Source organism: Dermacentor andersoni, chromosome 3 (assembly GCF_023375885.2).
Source record: "Dermacentor andersoni chromosome 3, qqDerAnde1_hic_scaffold, whole genome shotgun sequence".
Lineage (NCBI taxonomy): Eukaryota > Metazoa > Arthropoda > Arachnida > Ixodida > Ixodidae > Dermacentor > Dermacentor andersoni.
Genome location: NC_092816.1, coordinates 184,278,464 through 184,296,652, shown reverse-complemented (window position 1 = coordinate 184,296,652; position 18,189 = coordinate 184,278,464). Strand labels below are relative to the sequence as shown.

Sequence of the window (18,189 nt, the reverse complement as noted above, 5' to 3'; positions counted from 1 at the left end):
CTGAAACCAAGCCGACACTGGGGGTGCGTCACGGCCAGAAAGGTCCGACAGCGAAAGGGTTAAATATTACCCCCTCCCAAATGACTCCAACAACTAAACCATAGCCTCAATTTAGTTTAACTCAAATTCAGTGAGCGTCCTCGTGAAATTCAAATGAATGAGCGTTTACTTTAACTATTACCCCCTCCCAAATGACTCCAACAACTAAACCATGGCCCTCAGTCCCCAGCAGCTGCGGAGCACCTGACCAAGGTGGTGGTCAGACCTGTAACACAGCAGAGGGTGATAAGAATCTCTGGGTCTGGACAGGCCGCCAATGAAAGCTGACCCTGTCAACCTTTAACGCCCGAACTCTGTCGAGTGAGGCTAGCTTAGCAGGACTGTTTGAGGAACTATCAGACATTATTTGGGATATCGTCAGCCTTAGTGAGATTAGAAATGGCGAGGCTTATACGTTGCTGAATAACAGCCATGTCCTCTGCTATAGAGGTCTCCCTAATAAGAAGCTATACGGAGTAGGATTCTTAATACATAAGGACATAGCGAGCAACATTGACGAATTCTGCAGCACTAATGAGAGGGTAGCAGTAGTCGTAATCAAACTTAATAAGAGGTATAGATTAAAGGTAGTACAAGCCTACACTCTAACATCCAGTCACGATGATGAGGAAGTAGATGAGTTTTATGAAGATGTTGAATTAGTGATGAGAAAAGTGGAAACTCGGTATACAGTAGTAATGGGTGACTTCAATGCAAAAGTGGGGAAAAAGCAGGCGGGTGAACAGGTAATTGGCAATATGGCGTCGATTCCAGAAATGCTAGGGGTGAGGTGCTGGTAGAATTCACAGAAAGGAAGAAGCTGAGAATAATGGATACCTTTTTCAGGAAGCGTAGCAACCGAAAGTGGACCTGGAAAAGCCCTAATGGTGAAACAAGAAATGAAATTGATTTCATGCTTTCTGCTGATCTCAGCATAGTGCAGGATGTAGAAGTGATAAGTAGGGTAAAGTGCAGTTATCATAGATTAGTGAGGGCTAGGATTCACCGCAATTTGAAGAGAGAAAGAGTAAAATTGGTCATAAAGAAACAGGTCAACCTAGAGGCAGTAAGGGTAAAAGGAGACAAATTCAGGCTGGTACTTATCAACAAATATGCAGCCTTAGAACAGAGAGATGAAAATGACATAGAGGTAATGAATGATACCGTTACTAGACTGGCTTCAGAGGCAGCAACTGGAGTGGGAGGCAAGGCACCAAGGCAACCAGTAGGCAAGCTCTCCCAAGTAACAAAGGACATAATAAAGAAATGACACAGAATGAAAGTGTCCAACTCAAGAGATAAGATAGAATATATGGAACTGTTAAAACTGTTAAAAAGAAATACCCTCGAGGATTCGAACTTCTGACAAAGACAACCGAGCATACAAGCTAGTTCAGTCAGATATTCCTGCAGGCTGTGAGGCTGTCTTATGGCGGAGAGTTTCAGTCAATTTCGTAAATCTTACATGCCTAAAAACTTCCTTGATTTATCCGCGATAGATGTGTTTTGCTGATCAGGATAGGTAACTCAATATAGAATGATTTCTAAACGGTTCTGACCTCATAGTTCCGGAATCTTACATACGCAGGTGGCCGTGAACTCAGCTAGGTAAACCAGGTGCTTCGACAACCTGTGAAAGCACTTAAAACGAGAAGGGGCAAAATAATGGTGGAACTGGTCGCTTCCCTCACCTCAGTTCAGCACTTCCATATTGTGCTGCGTCGAAGGACGAGCCGTCGAGAATGGATAAGCTGCACTTTCATATACACATACGTATATGTATGTGGAAACTTTCGCTCACGAACAAATCAGAAGACTCCGACAGCGGATTTTCTGCGACACAGAGCCCATAACACTACTCACGTTTAAAATGATAACAAAAATAATGACTTGCAAGATGCACTCGCTTCTACCACAAAAGGGGGTCATCTCAGTAGGCACGCCTCGGTAGTGCACTTTGGAAGTTACTGCAGCCCATTTCAAAACTTTTGCATGCCTAAAAACTTCGCTGATTTATCTGCGATAGATGTGTATTGCTGATCACGATCGGTAACTCAATATAGAATGATTTCTAAACGGTTCTGACCCTGTAGTTCCGGAATCTCACGTATGCAGGCGGCCGTGAACTCGGCTAGGACAACAAGGCATTTCGACGACATCTGACAGCACTTAAAATGAGAAAGGGGCAAAATAATGGTGGAACTGGTTGCTTCTCTCATCGAAAGGCGACGAGACACCGGTACTTCCATCTCGTGCTGCGTCGAAGGCCGAGTCATCGACAATGGATAGGCTACACTGTCATATACATATACGTATACCGTATTTACTCGCATAATGATCGCACTTGCGTAATGATCGCACCCTGAACTTGTCGCAGTGATATGTCGTGTGCCAAGTCTAGCTAATGATGATCGTGCTTACCATCTGTCGAATGCTATGCGAACAACTCTTGAAAACATACCAAGCGGTTTGCACGCACTCAGCATTCTTAAGCAGATGCACCATTTCATTCCTCTCATCACTTTCCGCACTTCCATGAAAAAAAAAATAGCTACAACCAAACTTGCCTCGGCTTTATCATTTGTAGGCTTCATAATGGTTTTTGTCAACAACAACAACATAAAGGGCGCCTTTGAATTCTTCTTGACTGCACTCGTGGGCACGCAACAAATCACGAGCGGCAACGATAGTGGCCTCGTTTACACCGATACGTTAAAAGTGTACCCTATTAATACGCCAACGCTTGTAATGCTGCTAAGATATTCGCCCACCCTTAGCAGAAACGTGCTGTATTAGGATAGCAGTGAAGACAAATGCCGCAGTTTCCGCAGCGTGCCCGCCATGTGTTTCTAGGTCACTGGCAGCTAAGCGTGCCCATCTCTGTTTCTGTCCCCTCAAAGTGTACATGGCTATGTTATTGTCGCAAACTTGCCGATATTAATGATATTATTCATTACTGATATTGGAAGAAACCGTTTCAATGCGCGGAATGTCTCACTAGAAGAAAAATAATCGCTTTCGGTGCGTTCGGCTTGCTCCGCCGGCTGCCATTTTTGTTTTGGTGTCCCGCACTGACAGCAGCAGCCACCTACCTGCTTGTCATCCCGCAGCAAATGCAGGACGAAAAAAGAAAATGTTTCTTTTCATGGGAAATTTAACCCACGTAATGATCGCAACCCTGAATTTGCGTAAATTTTTTTGACAAAAAAGTGCTATCATTATACGAGTAAGTACGGTATATATGTGGAAACTTTTGCTCATGAACGAATCAGAAGACTCCGACACCGGATTTTCTGCGACACAGAGCCCATAATGCTACTCGCATTTAAAATAATAATAAAAATAATAATAACGTGCACGATGCACTCGCTTCGACCACAAAAGAGAGGCATCTAAGTAGGCACGCCTTGGCAGCGCGCTTCGAAAGTTACTGCAGCCCATTTTGGAAATCTTATGCGTCTAAAGACTTCCTTGATTTATCTGCGATAGATGTGTATTGCTGATCGCGATCAGTAACTCAATATAGAATGATTTCTAAACGGTTCTGACCATGTAGTTCCGGAATCTCACGTTCTGGAATCTCACAGAATCTCGGGGCACAATATTTGCGTAAACAAAATTTTTATGAGCCATAAATCCTAGCAGAAAGAAATCTTCAATCAACACTGCTCTTAGGCACAGCAGACCAATATTTATTGCACCTTACTTGAAGCCACAGAAGGGCTCGTCCTCCAATGCACTATCAAAAACTTCTGCCACTTCAACCGGTAACATTGCAGGGTAATTGTCACTGGTCTTTGGATAACTGGATAACTTCTATGTGATGTTGTAGGAACATCACTGGCATTGTCTCTACAGTTTGACGTGCTTGGGACAAGCATGCGAAAGGTCCCAGCATGCTTGAAACATCTTGACTATGCGCTTGCAAAAAGCGGAATGAAGAAAGAAAGCCGGAAGTACTGAGACATTTCATGGGGGCAAGTGAAGATGATGATAACCAAGTGGCGCTTTTTATTGCGAAAGCAATTATATGGATACTCCAGGGCAATTTCCACTGCTGCTGCTGTCAGCATCAGTGTGATGTTCCGTATAAAGTCCAAGCGCAACAACCGCATGGCAGCGCACTGCATGCTGTAGGTGTGAGTGAAAGCGGGCGAGGGAAAAAGGTGGAGAGAGGAAGCATGCTGTCTTCCACCGCGTGCAAGGCACTGGGGAAAGGGGGGGGCTATTCTACACTGGTGACGGCTGCATATGGTGCGGCTGAGCACGGGGCTTGAAAGCAGTCTGCAATGAGAGCAGCGGAGGTGCGCTGTGTTCTCACTGCTTAGCAATTTGCTCGTTGCTGCTGCCGCTTTTGCTCATGCTAACATTTTGACAGCAGGTGTCGACGCTCACTGAGTGAGATGTGCTTGTGTTTGCCTGTGCGCACGTGACACCATGCTTGTCGACTTAGTTTGTAAGGAAATGTCTACGAGCTTATGCAGCTGATAAAACTACTATCTTTACTTTGTATAACTGTCTACTCATTTGTTATCACAATCTACACTTCACCTTTCAGGTGAAACTGCGACCTTTGTAATGGGTATACCTCAGGCACCACAATGCAGCAGTAAAATATTGTGGCACCATTTTATAGTGCAAGTTTCGTGAGCCTTTTCTTTTTTTTTTACTTCAAATCTTGGAGGCAACTATATCACGTAGCAGTAGCAGCCTTCACTGCTGCTACTCTACGAATGTCACTGTGCTGCCTGCACGACGAGCCTTAAGAGCTCACATCTGTACCAATGGTCACTCCACTGTTGATAGGTTCTTTTTTTTTTCCAGAATGCTGCAGCGCACAGTTTCTTGTAGTTGGCAAAAAAGAAAGAAAGCACATATAGGTCATGCGAGCATACACGGTATTATGCACATATAAGTCGCACCGTTGTATAAGATGCACCAACAAATATTTAGTATTTAGTGAAACAATGTGACCTGTACACCAGAATATAAAGTAACAACTTAAGATTGCAATTGGACACTACTACATATCCAGTCACAAAAAAACAATGCACGGTTGACTCTCTAAGTGGAACCTCAAGGGACCAGAGGAATTGGTTCCGTTTATCAGGAGTTGCATTTATTGAGAGACAAAGCTATACACAATTGCATGAATACAAAATCAACCAACCATGAGGATGGCATTCCGTTTAAGAGGCAGTTTCGTTTAAGCAGTTTCCATTTATCGATGTTCCGCTGTATGTACGAAACTAAGCCCACAAGCCAAACAAAATATAGTGACACATTACCTAACTTGGTTATGCATCATTTCCTTATAAAAGCAGCATTGGTGTGTCTAAATTTATGGACTGCAGGATCAGAGAAAACGTCAAGTTCCTGAGCAGTTTGTGATCACAACCAGTAAAGCAGTACAAGAGCATGTTGTTCACATAAGCTAGTACAGGTTGGAAATCTGTATACCAAGTTGCATGCTCAGAGTGTGAAAGCACTCAGCTTATCAAATTCTGCATTCTGCATACTTTTTACATTGGTTGTACAAAGAAAACTGTGCCGACTTAGGCTCATCTTATTTGGCTTCTGTATACCTTAGGGCCTTGTGTAATGGTTAGACCATTACATCTATAGAAGAAGTACAAAACCCAGAAAAAAGTTGCAGTCCTGATGACAACCATCACTGCTCTGTCAACAGCAGACAGCAATTGGGCCAGCCTACTGAATGCTTGGCTCGAGACCAAGATGTGCTTATATCTCAAGGATGCTGCATGCTTGCCCCCAGCACCAGCGCAGTGCCCTCCCCTGGGTGGGTAGCAGGCCGTGCAACTCACCCGACCTCCTGCAGGAATGTTGTCAATGTGAAAACCTCGAATCTTGCTGGCTGGCTGCTTGGGTACCACAGGTGTTGGCTCACACGTGAAGTGGGCTGCAGCACAGAAAGGATTTTTCTTCTTGGATGGCGACAACAGCAACTTGAGCAGACAAAGTTTAATAGCTTATGCCACCTTAAGAGTGGTAGCCAATACACATCCACGACACTACAGGACAGCCAAAAAGTCTTTTTCGAACACTCCATTATACACATATTTTTTAAATATTAAAGGGACACTAAGAATAATTTTGTGTGTCCTCGAAAAATTTCACTCTCGAACCTCTATACCAGATTTTATGGGCTTTGGCTTCTTCTGCACTTTAAAGCATACAATTTTCAGTCCATTATTTCAGGCACGTCAATTCAGTATTGTTTGCTGCACAAGTTGTAGATGATTGCTTCTAATGCTAAGGGAAGCTCATGGTCCACTCACTACTCTTGGCACACCGTAAATACTGCAAGGTCCAAGGAAGCAAGACTATCTTGTACTTAGGCAATCAACATGCAATTTTTGTAGCTTTTGAAATGCCACAAATGCTATTCTGACAAACTTTATATGTTAAAGGGGCAATGACACGATCGTTTGGCTATTCTCGGTCTATCATCGTAACTGAGAGTAGAGGACCTAATATGGTTATAAACTAGGGCTGTGCGAATGTTCAGAAATTTCGAATATGAATGGAATAGTCTTGGCTATTCCAGTCATATTCAATTTAATTTTTTGATGTTCGGAGTTGTCAAATATTCACTCAGTTCAAATAACATAAGGGACAACAGCAGCTGTTAGAGTCTGCAGGAAGAAAAATCAATACACATGGAGACAGTTCCAAATCATTCTGCTGCACGAGAGCTACAGTAGTTGCATAAGCAAACCAATTCATTAGCGAATGCGTGGAAATCATTTCTGCACATTAGTTTCTAGTCATTAAATAAACATGCCTGCCCCTAAGCTGCCTATGAATTTGTTATGATTTTAGCAAAAGAATTTTTTGGCCAATTTCCCAAATTTTAATACCTTTCAAACCGTGTGCATTACTGTAATATGACGGCTAGCTCCTTCAATGAGCACCCCACTCCGCTATGTGCATGTGGTGACGTGCTGTTCCTTTGCTTCATTACTGCCATTGTCATGCTATACCAGACGAACCACTATTCCTTTATTTCTCGTTTACAAGCTTCTCAGTTGAAAGGACTTTCAATTGTTGACATTAGTGGTATCAAATATAATGCAAATGAGCCTTTTGTTGCAGGCAGAGTGCATACAACCACTATATTTCCCTTTGTTTAGATATTCCAAATATTCAATATTCGATTTGATATTTGACACCCGTTCTTTTCGTATATTCATATTCAATATGATTTGAAAGTTTCACTTTCACTATTCACACATCTCCATTATACACACAAAAACTGCGCTCTCAGTACACATCTTAACTCAAAATATTAATTTGAAATCGCTGCCTCTATGCTCTTCTGAGTGACAGCCTGCCATTTTTCCATAAGCTGTGTGACATTGGGAAGTGAGGGGCCAATACTGTGTTGTCTGCTAAAAAACAATCTGAAACCATATTGGACATATTGCTGCAGGCTCTGGTGCCCAACAGCAGAGCAGGAGCGCTCGCAATTAGTTTCCTTATGCAGTAAAAAGCAGAGCAGAGTGCCAAGACGCACATTAAAAAAAATGAAACGATGCACAGTGGCTTTAATGTATTTCCAGCTCCTGTCAATTGCTTCCAATGCTTGCAGTACACGAAAGCATGGCCTTTAAGATCATATTCCGTTACTCTTGAGTGAACAGTTTCCAGGCATGCAATTTAATTTAGACACGACTCAGTGTTGCCAGACTGCTGTAGGTTAAACTGTGATATAAAAGAATCCAAAATGTAAATTTACTACAACACGGAATGCATTCAAATTTTGCCAGCTTCCGGTGGGACTTGTAAGGCTTAACGTGCAACACATAATACAAGCTTGAAAGTTTAATGTCATAGCCCCATAAACGCAAAACTTCACATCACTTGACGTCACATCCGACGTCTGACACGGCGCAATGATTTGAGCCAACCGTCACGCTCTGCAGAGCCAGGCTGCTACTTACTGGTGGTGTAGTACTTGGGGTCCAGGTCTTCAACCAGTCCAATGCTGAGGCAGACATCAGTGAGTGGTGCAATCTCCTCGCTCACGATCGTGATCGCCAGTTGGTAGAACTCATGCAGCAGCACAGGTGGCTTGTGGTCCAACACCAGTGACACCTGGGGGCGCCTTGGGTGAATCCTGTGGCCCACACCAGAAAGTTCCCTCTCAAACATTGTTGCTGTTTTGTTATTTGTAAAAGTGCGTTGTCGCTTTTGCTGCTAGCCTTCCTACTCCCGAAGCCCAGTCGTGCAAGGTGATCACTAAGGAGTTGGCCGTCAAGCTTAGGATTTTAAGCGCAAAGGCGGCTTAGTGAGAACTCTGTCCGAAAGCAAAACATGGTGGTAAAGGAACCACACTGTGATATGCTGCTCTGTCACAAATTTTGAATGCAACCAGGCCAATGAAGTAGTGTCATTTATATCCATGTCCTTTTTTTATACAACATTTCAGCATGCTCGTGTAGGTTTGTCACTTGAATGACTGGGCATAGCGCAGCGGCCAGACGAAGCGCAGCGAACCCTTTATTTCTCTGGGCAAAAGGTCCACGCAGCTAGAGCTGGAATGTGCCATAAAAGACTATGTGAAGGTAATATAATGCCACGAGTCTACCAATTGTGCAGACAACTGGGAGTGAAGCTCAAGTACTGAGTGATGTATTTAACTTAACTCACTTAACTTAACTCGCATACTTAAATCACTTAACATTAGAAAATAATGCAGCAATAATAATACTGCCCTGTAATGCACAAAACACAGCCTCCAAGTTGTTTTGCTGATAAGAGTAATGTACCAAGCCTAACACAACTGTACCAAATAACAATTTCTTATGTGATTTCTTCGTTACATTCTGCGTACGAGTCGTATCGCGTTGTCCATCTTTGTTTTCAGCTTGTGGAACATTTGAATGCTTGACCCGGCCACCTCGATTATCATTCCCAGGACTCGGATGGAGTCGACCCTGGGGATGGGGCGACCGTCTCTGGTGCAGACGGTGATGTTGTGCTCGGTCGAGGGTTTCCACCCCTTGGTCGAATATGAAATCTCAGAAAATGTTTCACAAGATATGATGCTTACAAACTTTGGACAAGAAAACACGGTGCTGCACATACTTGGGAATCTCCTAGCATTGCATAACAAGAATCTTGCAAGCTATTAGTAACTTGGGTAGTACATAGAAAGCAAGATACGGTATAGTCTTATTAAAGGAAACTACAAGTTAGTGTGCCAGCACTGATCACAGCTCTCAGTTCTATTTTACGAAGTTCTGGAAATTATGTATATTTATCAATGTCTGATGAGTAGAATTAAGTGCTTTTCTCCCCCTGAATTTAAAGAATTAGTGGTGCTATGCTGTACTAAATGCCCATGGGACTCTCAGATTAATAAAAAACCTGTGTTTTGTGGCAACCTTCTAGTGCATGAAAAGTTTTCCTTTCCAGTTTTCCTCAAAAATACCCAAGAGCTTCACCATTCTTGCGGCAGGTGGGTTATCATAAGGCCAATATGCACGACAGATAAAAGTGCTGACTGTGCATCATGCAACTCGATCACTGCTCCACACGTTGCCATCTTTGGCACTGTGCGAGTCAACTGCGGTCAGTGCCAATGGTAAAGAGCAGACACCATTTCATTGTCAGGCTCAGTGTGATTTGCCACCTGTGAAAGATTGTGAATTTTGGAGGGTCACGGCATGTTCGTGTGACACCCCCATTCATCCACCATCCACTCAAATGTATGCAGCGTGCTATAGTAACACTATACTTTTGCACCCACCATTTAAATCCAGATATAGCCGTGATAGTGAGCTTGAAGCTACAAAAAGAGACCAACGTGTGCCTACAAAAAGCATTGGGAACGAGAGGTCGCCACTCAGAGTGTCACAAAGCTGACGGCAGTGGACAACCTTGTCGCCATCCTGTACATTTGCTTTTGTTTGCGAGGCGGTTTGTTAACTTTCCAAGTGTAACACGACTGCTGTGAACAGATCTGCATTTATTCGCCACTAAACTGTTTAAGCCACCGACACACTGTAAATTAGTGCTGATTAGGCTTAATGGTCTAGGAAGTGTGGCCGTGACAAAAGTGAGCAGCTAGCTGATGTGGTAATGGGCTGCAAGCTGCCGCGGAATGCTTGACGCTATTATGTGTGCATACAGGTGGCTCATCAGTGATCGGTCCCGAGATTGCACATACAAGTTTGATTGACACCTGTTGCAGCGTCGTTCAGTTTGTCACTGCATATTCAATACGATCTACGTGCTTTCAGGCAAGTAGATCTTTGGGTTTTGAATAGATTGCTTGTCACTTATTTCTTCCCCCCTCCCCCTCCTCCTCCCCTAGTGCAATAACACCTAATTGTGCCCCACCTGGCAGCAGCCATCTGTGGCAGCTGGTGGAAGGCCACCTCCTCGCCGTGGCCAAAGGGCTTGCGAGGGATTGGGTCCCACGCCAGGCCCGGCCTTGCACTGCTGCCGCCAGAGCTGCTCGAAGTGCCCTCCCAGTTCCAGGCTAGCGTCAGACCAGTGGACGATTCGGACGAAGGAGGAGAACCCAGCCGCAGGTGCACCGAGCTCACCTGCCAACACACACACACACACACACTGCTGGAACAACCAATCACAACAGTACTCGCTGTAGCAGCCCAATGGCTATGGCATCATGCTGAGCACAAGGCAACAGGTTCGACTGCAAATACTGGTGGCTGCATTATGATGAGGGCACAATGAAAGACTTCATCTTAGATGGGTACTGCAGATGACAGAACAAAGAAAGGTGTTTTCCTCATGCCTGTCTTGTTAGAACTGTGCAGTGCAACTACGAATGCATGATCAAGAGCTAACTAGCATACACACAACCATTTACTGTGAACTGAGAGAACCGTTTATTGTGAAGTTAGAGATTGGAAATGCTTCTTGAGAGAAAGAACTCTCATCTACCGCAATAGTGCAGCCCAAAGCTGTGCAGGGATCCCACACAATTTTTTGGGGAAAGGAGCCTTTGAAGGTGACAACAACAAAACAAAAAAAGACCTGGTCAGGGGACTGAACTCGGAACCTACACCTTTTCAGAGCTGTCGCCATGCTGTCACAGCTGTCCACAAGGCTAGCAGATGACAATGTAATACCCAACTATAGATGCCACAGGAAATTTCAGGGTTTGTGTTCATTTTCGTGTGATGTGTATTTCAAACATGTGGTGCATGCTACCACCAACTAGACCATTTCATCACTCTACAATGAAACAATCCTCCTGTACCTCACTGCAATGCTTACATTCCTGTGTGGTTATTGTTATTTTGTTTATTTATTGATGCAGTCGCTGACCGATAATTCAGACTCAACGGGTACCGTCGAATATTCCAAAGATCAGGTTTTTCAGAAAATAAGTGAGCTTATTTCACCAACTGCAAAGAAGCTTCTCAACGCATTGCTGCACACGTACACTTGCCTATGACCTGGGGCGGCATTTTCGAGCTATCATTTCGGGGATAAGATCACTTTCACGAGATTTCAGACAACTCGGCACTGAATGCGTCAGCACTAGGCTGACTACCAAAGAAAATTATTTAATATCTTGAACTCAATCAAGCAAACAAAAAAGACAGGTGATAGTTTTGTGACCACTCATGTCCTTTCAATGTACTGTCTAAAGGACAAGTGCACGCAAGGTCAACAAGAGTAGTAGTCCAAGGGCTTCTCTTCTGTTTTTGGCAGCCATGTGCCATTTCTACATGGCAGGAGCTTTAAACTGAATCACATACGTAACACAAGAAGTACAAGCCACATTCTGTGTGCGATTCCCCTGCACATGTCTCCAAGAATTTGTTTTAGCAGAACAAAGCAGGGAGTCAATTCAATCATCGATGGCTTGAACTATCTTTCCTCTAAAGGGACAGACAAATGCTCCGAACATGAATCGAGATAACCTCACTGACGGAAAGATTGCCCATCGTATTAGCTAAAATGAGCCCCGTTTCTCTATCATAAATTCTTCACAAAATGTAGTGAGAAATGACCTTTGACGCCCCACGTGGCAAGAACATGAAGATGAATAAGTGACCTACTGCATGACCTTCTACTAGTACATGCAGTTCCTGGTCTTCTTATTAGTATTGAAATACAGTACCTTTTTTTCTATTTTAAGTATTTTCTAACTTTCATTTGCACATAAGCCTTCAATTGTAGCGAACAGAAAAGTGGAGCTGCTTTTGCCTTCGTTTTTGATGAGATGGCTTGGCTCGTCTATCGACAGAATAACGAAGCCAGGGGCCAGCCAGCCATGACGTAGGTGTGTACTTGGGGAAAAACACTGCACAAATATAAGAAAGGTCTGTACAGCAATGCAAAGCTTATTGCATTAGCTTTTTATTTTGAAAAGTGGTTGAAAAGCTCAAAATATAAGTGGTTGACCACAGTTTCACTGACTCCTGTGAAAGCAGAATAATGGGCAGCTTTCTCCATTTGCAAGACGGGCTATCGGCATCGCTCTCACTTCTGAACATTGCTGGAGGAGGGACTCTTACTTTTTTAGAGGTTTGTTCAGAAAAAAAATTATCCCTACAAAATATCTATGCACCTTTGGAAGTAACTGCTGCAGGTGTAAACACTATCGAAGGTGAGCTTTTAATTGCGCCATAAAAAACTGTGTCCTTAAAAATCGGTTGTCAGTCCTTTAAAGGCAGCAGTTGTAAGGCTAACATGATAGACAGGGAAAGGTGACAGGATGAACATTACACTCACGAGTGGTTTATTTCAGGAAGGAAGATGGCAATACAAATACTTGTACAAAAGTTCATGCACCAACTTAATGGCAGTTGTAAACAGCAGTCTCTCTGATTTTCATCAGGTTTTTCATTGATGAGAAGTTGTAACATTGCACATGGAATTAATAACAAACTGCTATTAAGCTGGCACACAATCCTTGATACGTTAACAGTAAAACCCACTTATAACAATATTCAAAGGCCAAGAAAATCCCACTGTTATAACCGGCCAGAGGACACAAATATCCAAACCTTTAATTTGACACGGAGAAGTACAATTGAACCCACTTATAGCATCACCAGTTTTGAAATTATTTGAATGTAACAATGAGCAGCCCTGGCACTGTGGACCTTTGTGAGTGTTCTATGGTAAAATAAACCATTTACTACAATGTTCCCATGCCTCATTACAGGCTACAATTGAATCTGGCTACCGGGTGTTTGTGGGGAAAGAAAAAGGAATCTGAAATCCAGGAGAAGAAAAAAAAATTACAGCAGAACTCATCTCACGATGACTGTCAACGGTAATACGAATAGCATTTGAGCAATGTAGCGACAGACCATATTCCTTAAAGGCAAACTGCAACGAAATTCTGGACCACGTAAAAATCCCCTTTTCAGATAATTTAGACATACAGTAGCCTCAGTGGAAAATTTTACGCTTGCAATGTGAGTAGGTGCATCAGAAAATCCTCACAAAAATCAGTGTTTTTATACTGAAAATCGAAGTTTCATACTGAAACGACATCCTATTTAGATGTAGAGAACCAGTGCCTGGGTCGTCTGCTTCCCTTGCTTGCACACTGTTCTTGTGTATCAGCGAACAGGTGCCATATGCCTGCTAGCCACAGAGTTAGTCTACTCCGCTAGCTGACGCACAGCATAGTTGCACTACACTGGCGAAAATTGCATGCTCTGCAGTCTAGCGTGGATAGTGCAGGAATAGAACATGTCCTATCTCATGCCCGAGCCACTGAAGCAGAGTGCATCATTCACTAGCCTGGCGGACCAGCAGCAAGCTGACCCATATACAGTTTCGTTTAACTGATGAGAGCACCTTCGACAAACAACAAAGTGCCCCCTTGTCACACACTTGTGTGCTTGTGCTGCAGCCACAACTGCTTGTCTCGCTGCTGTGGGTCACATTTAAAGCACAGGGTAAAATTTTTGCGATCTTAGCGTCTTGGGCACAACACATCCAACATCTCCGGCCACTGCTTGGCCCACTGAAAACGCTGGACTCGTCGACGGCTCAAACAACTACCACCATCTGGAGTAAAGGATGATCAGCAGCTGAGACTCGACATGGCTGGGCTAGAGGAGTCTACCCTCTAGCTCGGCTGTGGGCTCAGCACGAAGTGCGCGTGGAGCCATGGCCGGACAGGGTAGATAGCCGGCCGTGGTAAAGTTTTGCTCATTGCGCTCTGGTGACATCGTATCCCTGCATAACTTGCCGCTGCATCTACACAATGACCACTGCGTTGCATCCACCTTTGTGACAAATGCAACATGCAGTTCCTGCTGACAGCGTTTCTGGCGCTGTGTCAGAAAGGCTTTTGTTCATCCACTTTGATGTGTGCGATATAGAGATGCACGAAATGTATAATAGATGATGCACTACTGTAAATAATCGCTGGAGAACATTGCCCCTGAATACAACTTAAATTTACTTTTTTGTGCACCATCATGGCTTGTAGCACCCGAAAAAGTCAACCCGAAACCCGAAAGTCAACCCGAAACCCGAAAAAGCGTGTGGCAAGCAGAGCTTGCATGGGTAAGTGAGTGTGCTCATGAAATCTAGCTTGTGCAGCTTTGTCAAGTGCAGTTTACATGCTTTGTGAGTGTTGGCTGGTCCACGTCGCACTTGACTGCTGCAGCGTGGCACAGGCTTGCAACCTGAAAAAACTGAGACAGCAAGGTTGTGTTCTGCCTTCCTCTATGCAACGTTGTGTACTGGATAGCCATCGCTCATGTTCAAGCATTGTTCGAGCACCCAAGGACCATGGAAAAAGTAGGCATCTTTGCAACAGCTCAAATCACATACACTACGAGAAAGCGTGCCCATCAACTTGCAAATGTTGAGCAAGCGATGCACGTTGGCGTTTAGACGCACCTGAGAGATAAGCAGTCGTGGTTCTGAAACTTTTGCTATATCCGCATCCACGGTGTAAGAAGAAGCTTAGGTGAGAGGGTGTCGACGCAAGGCACACAGCGGTAAAGCTCTGCTTCTAGAGAGCGGCGACAGATGGCGCAAGAAACTGACATACTTTTGGCTATGGCTACCGCATGTCCCGTCACTGCGCCCCGCTCGCTGAGTAAAAGATGCAATTTGCTGAGGGCCTAGAAATTTCATTTTAACACGGCGCTTTCAATGACCTTCGAGCGGTTTGTACATATTGTGAGGTCTGGTCGTTTAATCATTGTTCATAATGAGTTGCAGGGTGCCTATAAGGTCCGACACCTAAATTGCAATCCACGTGCAGTATGAAGCAATTCAGGCCAAGGAACGGTTGTCGGCGTGTGGTTGTTTCGCTGGAGTCAGCATATAAGTCATTTACCTTTTCTTAATGACGTAAGCCAAGGCTTGAGCAATATGTTGATATTGACATGATGTTATAGGATTATGCAACAGCTACGGGTGCGACCGTGCGGGCTGTCGCAATTGTGTAATGATACAAGCTAGAACCGTTTTCTTTAATGATGAATGTAATATTTTAATCAACTTGATCCGGCGTCACTGGTTAAAAAGCCGTCAGCCTATCTCTTTGCTATTTCTCGCATACGTAGCATAACATCACATTGACACACTTTTTTTTTCTTGTCGTTTATTTACTGAATTTTAGAATCTTCAGGTAAGAAAGCAATCACACAAGAGGTCACATAACATGCTCTATAAAAGAAGTGTATGAAATGCATATAAGCAAGGAAAGCCATCTTCAGTTTGTTTATGTAGTCGCGCTTACACAAGCTTTGACAATTTGTGCGTGGCTTTTTTTTTCATGCTTGTTCTTCAGTTGCCTACAGCACTGACGCATGCGTAGGCAGATATAGTAATGTAGCAACTTGGCAAGCATTTCTTCTTTGTTCGTACTACAAGGGAACGAGAAGTGGAAATTCTTCAGCAGGGCATCAGCAGTTCTGTCGTATGCATCCCTGTCACCTGCATGCTTAGCAAACTTTTCCTCAGTGTATTTGAAGAAGTCAAAGAGGTGCATATTTGGATGCATTAGCCAGCCCGTGATTTTACATTTTACAAGATCAGCCTCGGGCACACTTGAGATACCTTTTTTTTTCCTTCAAGAGCATCCTTGCAAGTGGTGCAGGTTGTTCCATTGCGAAGTTTTCTAGACACGAACCCTGTAACGTAGTAGACAATGCAGTCAACTACAGCTGCATCTGCGTCAGGGTCGTCGAAATCGAAGACGTCGCACTCCAAGCTTCCTTCACTGATGCGCCCATCAACCCTTTGTTTCAGTTCATGCAACTTTCCTGCGCGTGGCACGGCTGAAACCTTGTATATTTCTCTGATGTCAGCCAAAGTCAGCCTGCAATGTGTTCCTACGGCCTCCACCAAAGTTGTCTGCTACAGCATCTGCCATTCACGTGCCCAACGCCATAGTAAATGGCGCAACTCTATACGAAGCGGTGGGCGAGGAGGACATCGAGGCACCCTAGCAGGCGCAAGTTTCTAGCGCCCTCTTTTGACACGTGGAGAAAAGAGAACTCCAAGCCTTCCCCTCCACTTTGCGCCCAGCCCGCGCCGCTCAGTCACCCAAGCTATTTCTTACACCGTGTCCGCATCACTACAGCTCACCGCCAGGTGCATGCATAATCTGCTTAGGCACTATTTAAAGGCTGCTAATAAGAAGATTGGGCAATTACCAGTCTTGCACATTTGTGATGATTACATTGATAGTATATGCCAAGCATTTATGTGCAAGTGAGCTCAAGTGAAATTTCATTGCAGCTGGCCTTTAAGTGAAGTTTATTTAACACACAGGTTGAATAAATGTGACTCAAAATTACCAATAGATGTAGTGGTAATTGTCATCCTTTCATTGCATCAGCTATATGACACAGGCTCCGTCATATAGCTGCGGCATGTCGTCGACTGTATGATGCTGATGCAGTGATGACGGAATGAAGAAGAAATCATATATATGGAATGACAAAGGCGGTATAGTGAGGAGAGCATGAGAACAATGAGATGTTGATATTTAAATTACTACGAAGTTATAACAATGACAGTGTGACGATGACGGCACGACGTAAATGAGAAGAAGTGACTGTCGCATCACTACGGCTGTGGATAGCATAGCCTGTGGATAACCACAGGCTATGCATGTAGCCTACATGGAAGAGATATGCTATGTATGCAGCCCATGAAAAGCCACGTGTTGCATATGTGGCCCGTGAAAAAGCCACATGCTATGTGAGTGGTTAGTGACAAAGACGCACGCCATGTATGTGACCCTGCATTCAACTGTAGTTTGTGACTTCTGCTAGTAAAATTTATTTAATTAATTAATTAAATTAATTTATTTATTTAATTAAATCTGAACATAGTTGTTAGATATAACGAGGTGAATCTAAAACATTTCTTGCTGATATTGATGTGTAACAAGTATCTGACTTAACGAAGGTATTTCAGTGTCAGATGTGGCTTTGTTATATAATGAGGTTCACTTGCACATCTAACCATTAGAAGCCCAAGGACTGCAAATTCCAGACCTGGATGTCGCTGTTGATGTCACATGACCGTGGCAGGAATGCAAAGGAGAAGGACTGTGTCCTCCGTGGCACCAAGTGTAGGCTGCCAATGGCTGCAGCTGGGTCACCATCCTCGACGATGCAGAAGTTGTTGTAGTGCTGTCAGCAGAAACCGATATACATGTATACATGCTGCTAGATGCATCGTGCACTAACTACAAAAAAAGCAACTGAAACAACTACAACAAGCACAAAAAAGGGTGACTAGGTATCCACTCATACGCATCTTAATGTAGTATTACCAGCATTACAGACTGCTACAAATCGACACAAGATAGCTGAATAAATTTCACCTCAGCAACGTTCCTAATACTGACTTCAATTAAAGAGTACTGATATTACATTTATGACCTTTCATTTTCTGTGCCAAATGAAGGTTGGGGAGCCTCAAAACACTAGAAAAAATACTGGGGAGCCACAAAATGCCTTGAATAATTTAATATGCTAATAGCTTTCCTATGAAACAGCTTCAGTTTTGCTTCCCAGCAGTTGTATGTGTGATGATGCCATTACGCAAATGGATTGTGACATGGTAACAGGACATCACAACATTTTGGTATTCACTCCGGCTCACTTGGCAGTCGGCTATGCTACTACTCAGTGCATGGCCCAATGT

At 43.8% G+C, this 18,189-nt stretch overlaps 1 protein-coding gene across 2 annotated transcripts in view; it reads right to left on the bottom strand.

Moving 5' to 3' along the window:
- Positions 1–18,189, bottom strand: part of gry (trafficking protein particle complex subunit 11 gry) — a 151,932-nt gene that overhangs the window by 35,396 nt on the left and 98,347 nt on the right. For both annotated transcript variants that reach the window (XR_007597898.3, XM_050172604.3), the window contains exons 19-22: positions 17,535–17,672; positions 10,408–10,616; positions 8,004–8,179; positions 5,865–5,959 (exon numbers count right to left, since the gene is read on the bottom strand). Coding sequence is in view for 1 of the 2 variants with exons in the window: in XM_050172604.3 (XP_050028561.2) it covers positions 5,865–5,959; positions 8,004–8,179; positions 10,408–10,616; positions 17,535–17,672 (618 nt within the window). In the remaining variant the exon portion in view is untranslated. The remainder of the gene's footprint in view (positions 1–5,864; positions 5,960–8,003; positions 8,180–10,407; positions 10,617–17,534; positions 17,673–18,189) is intronic.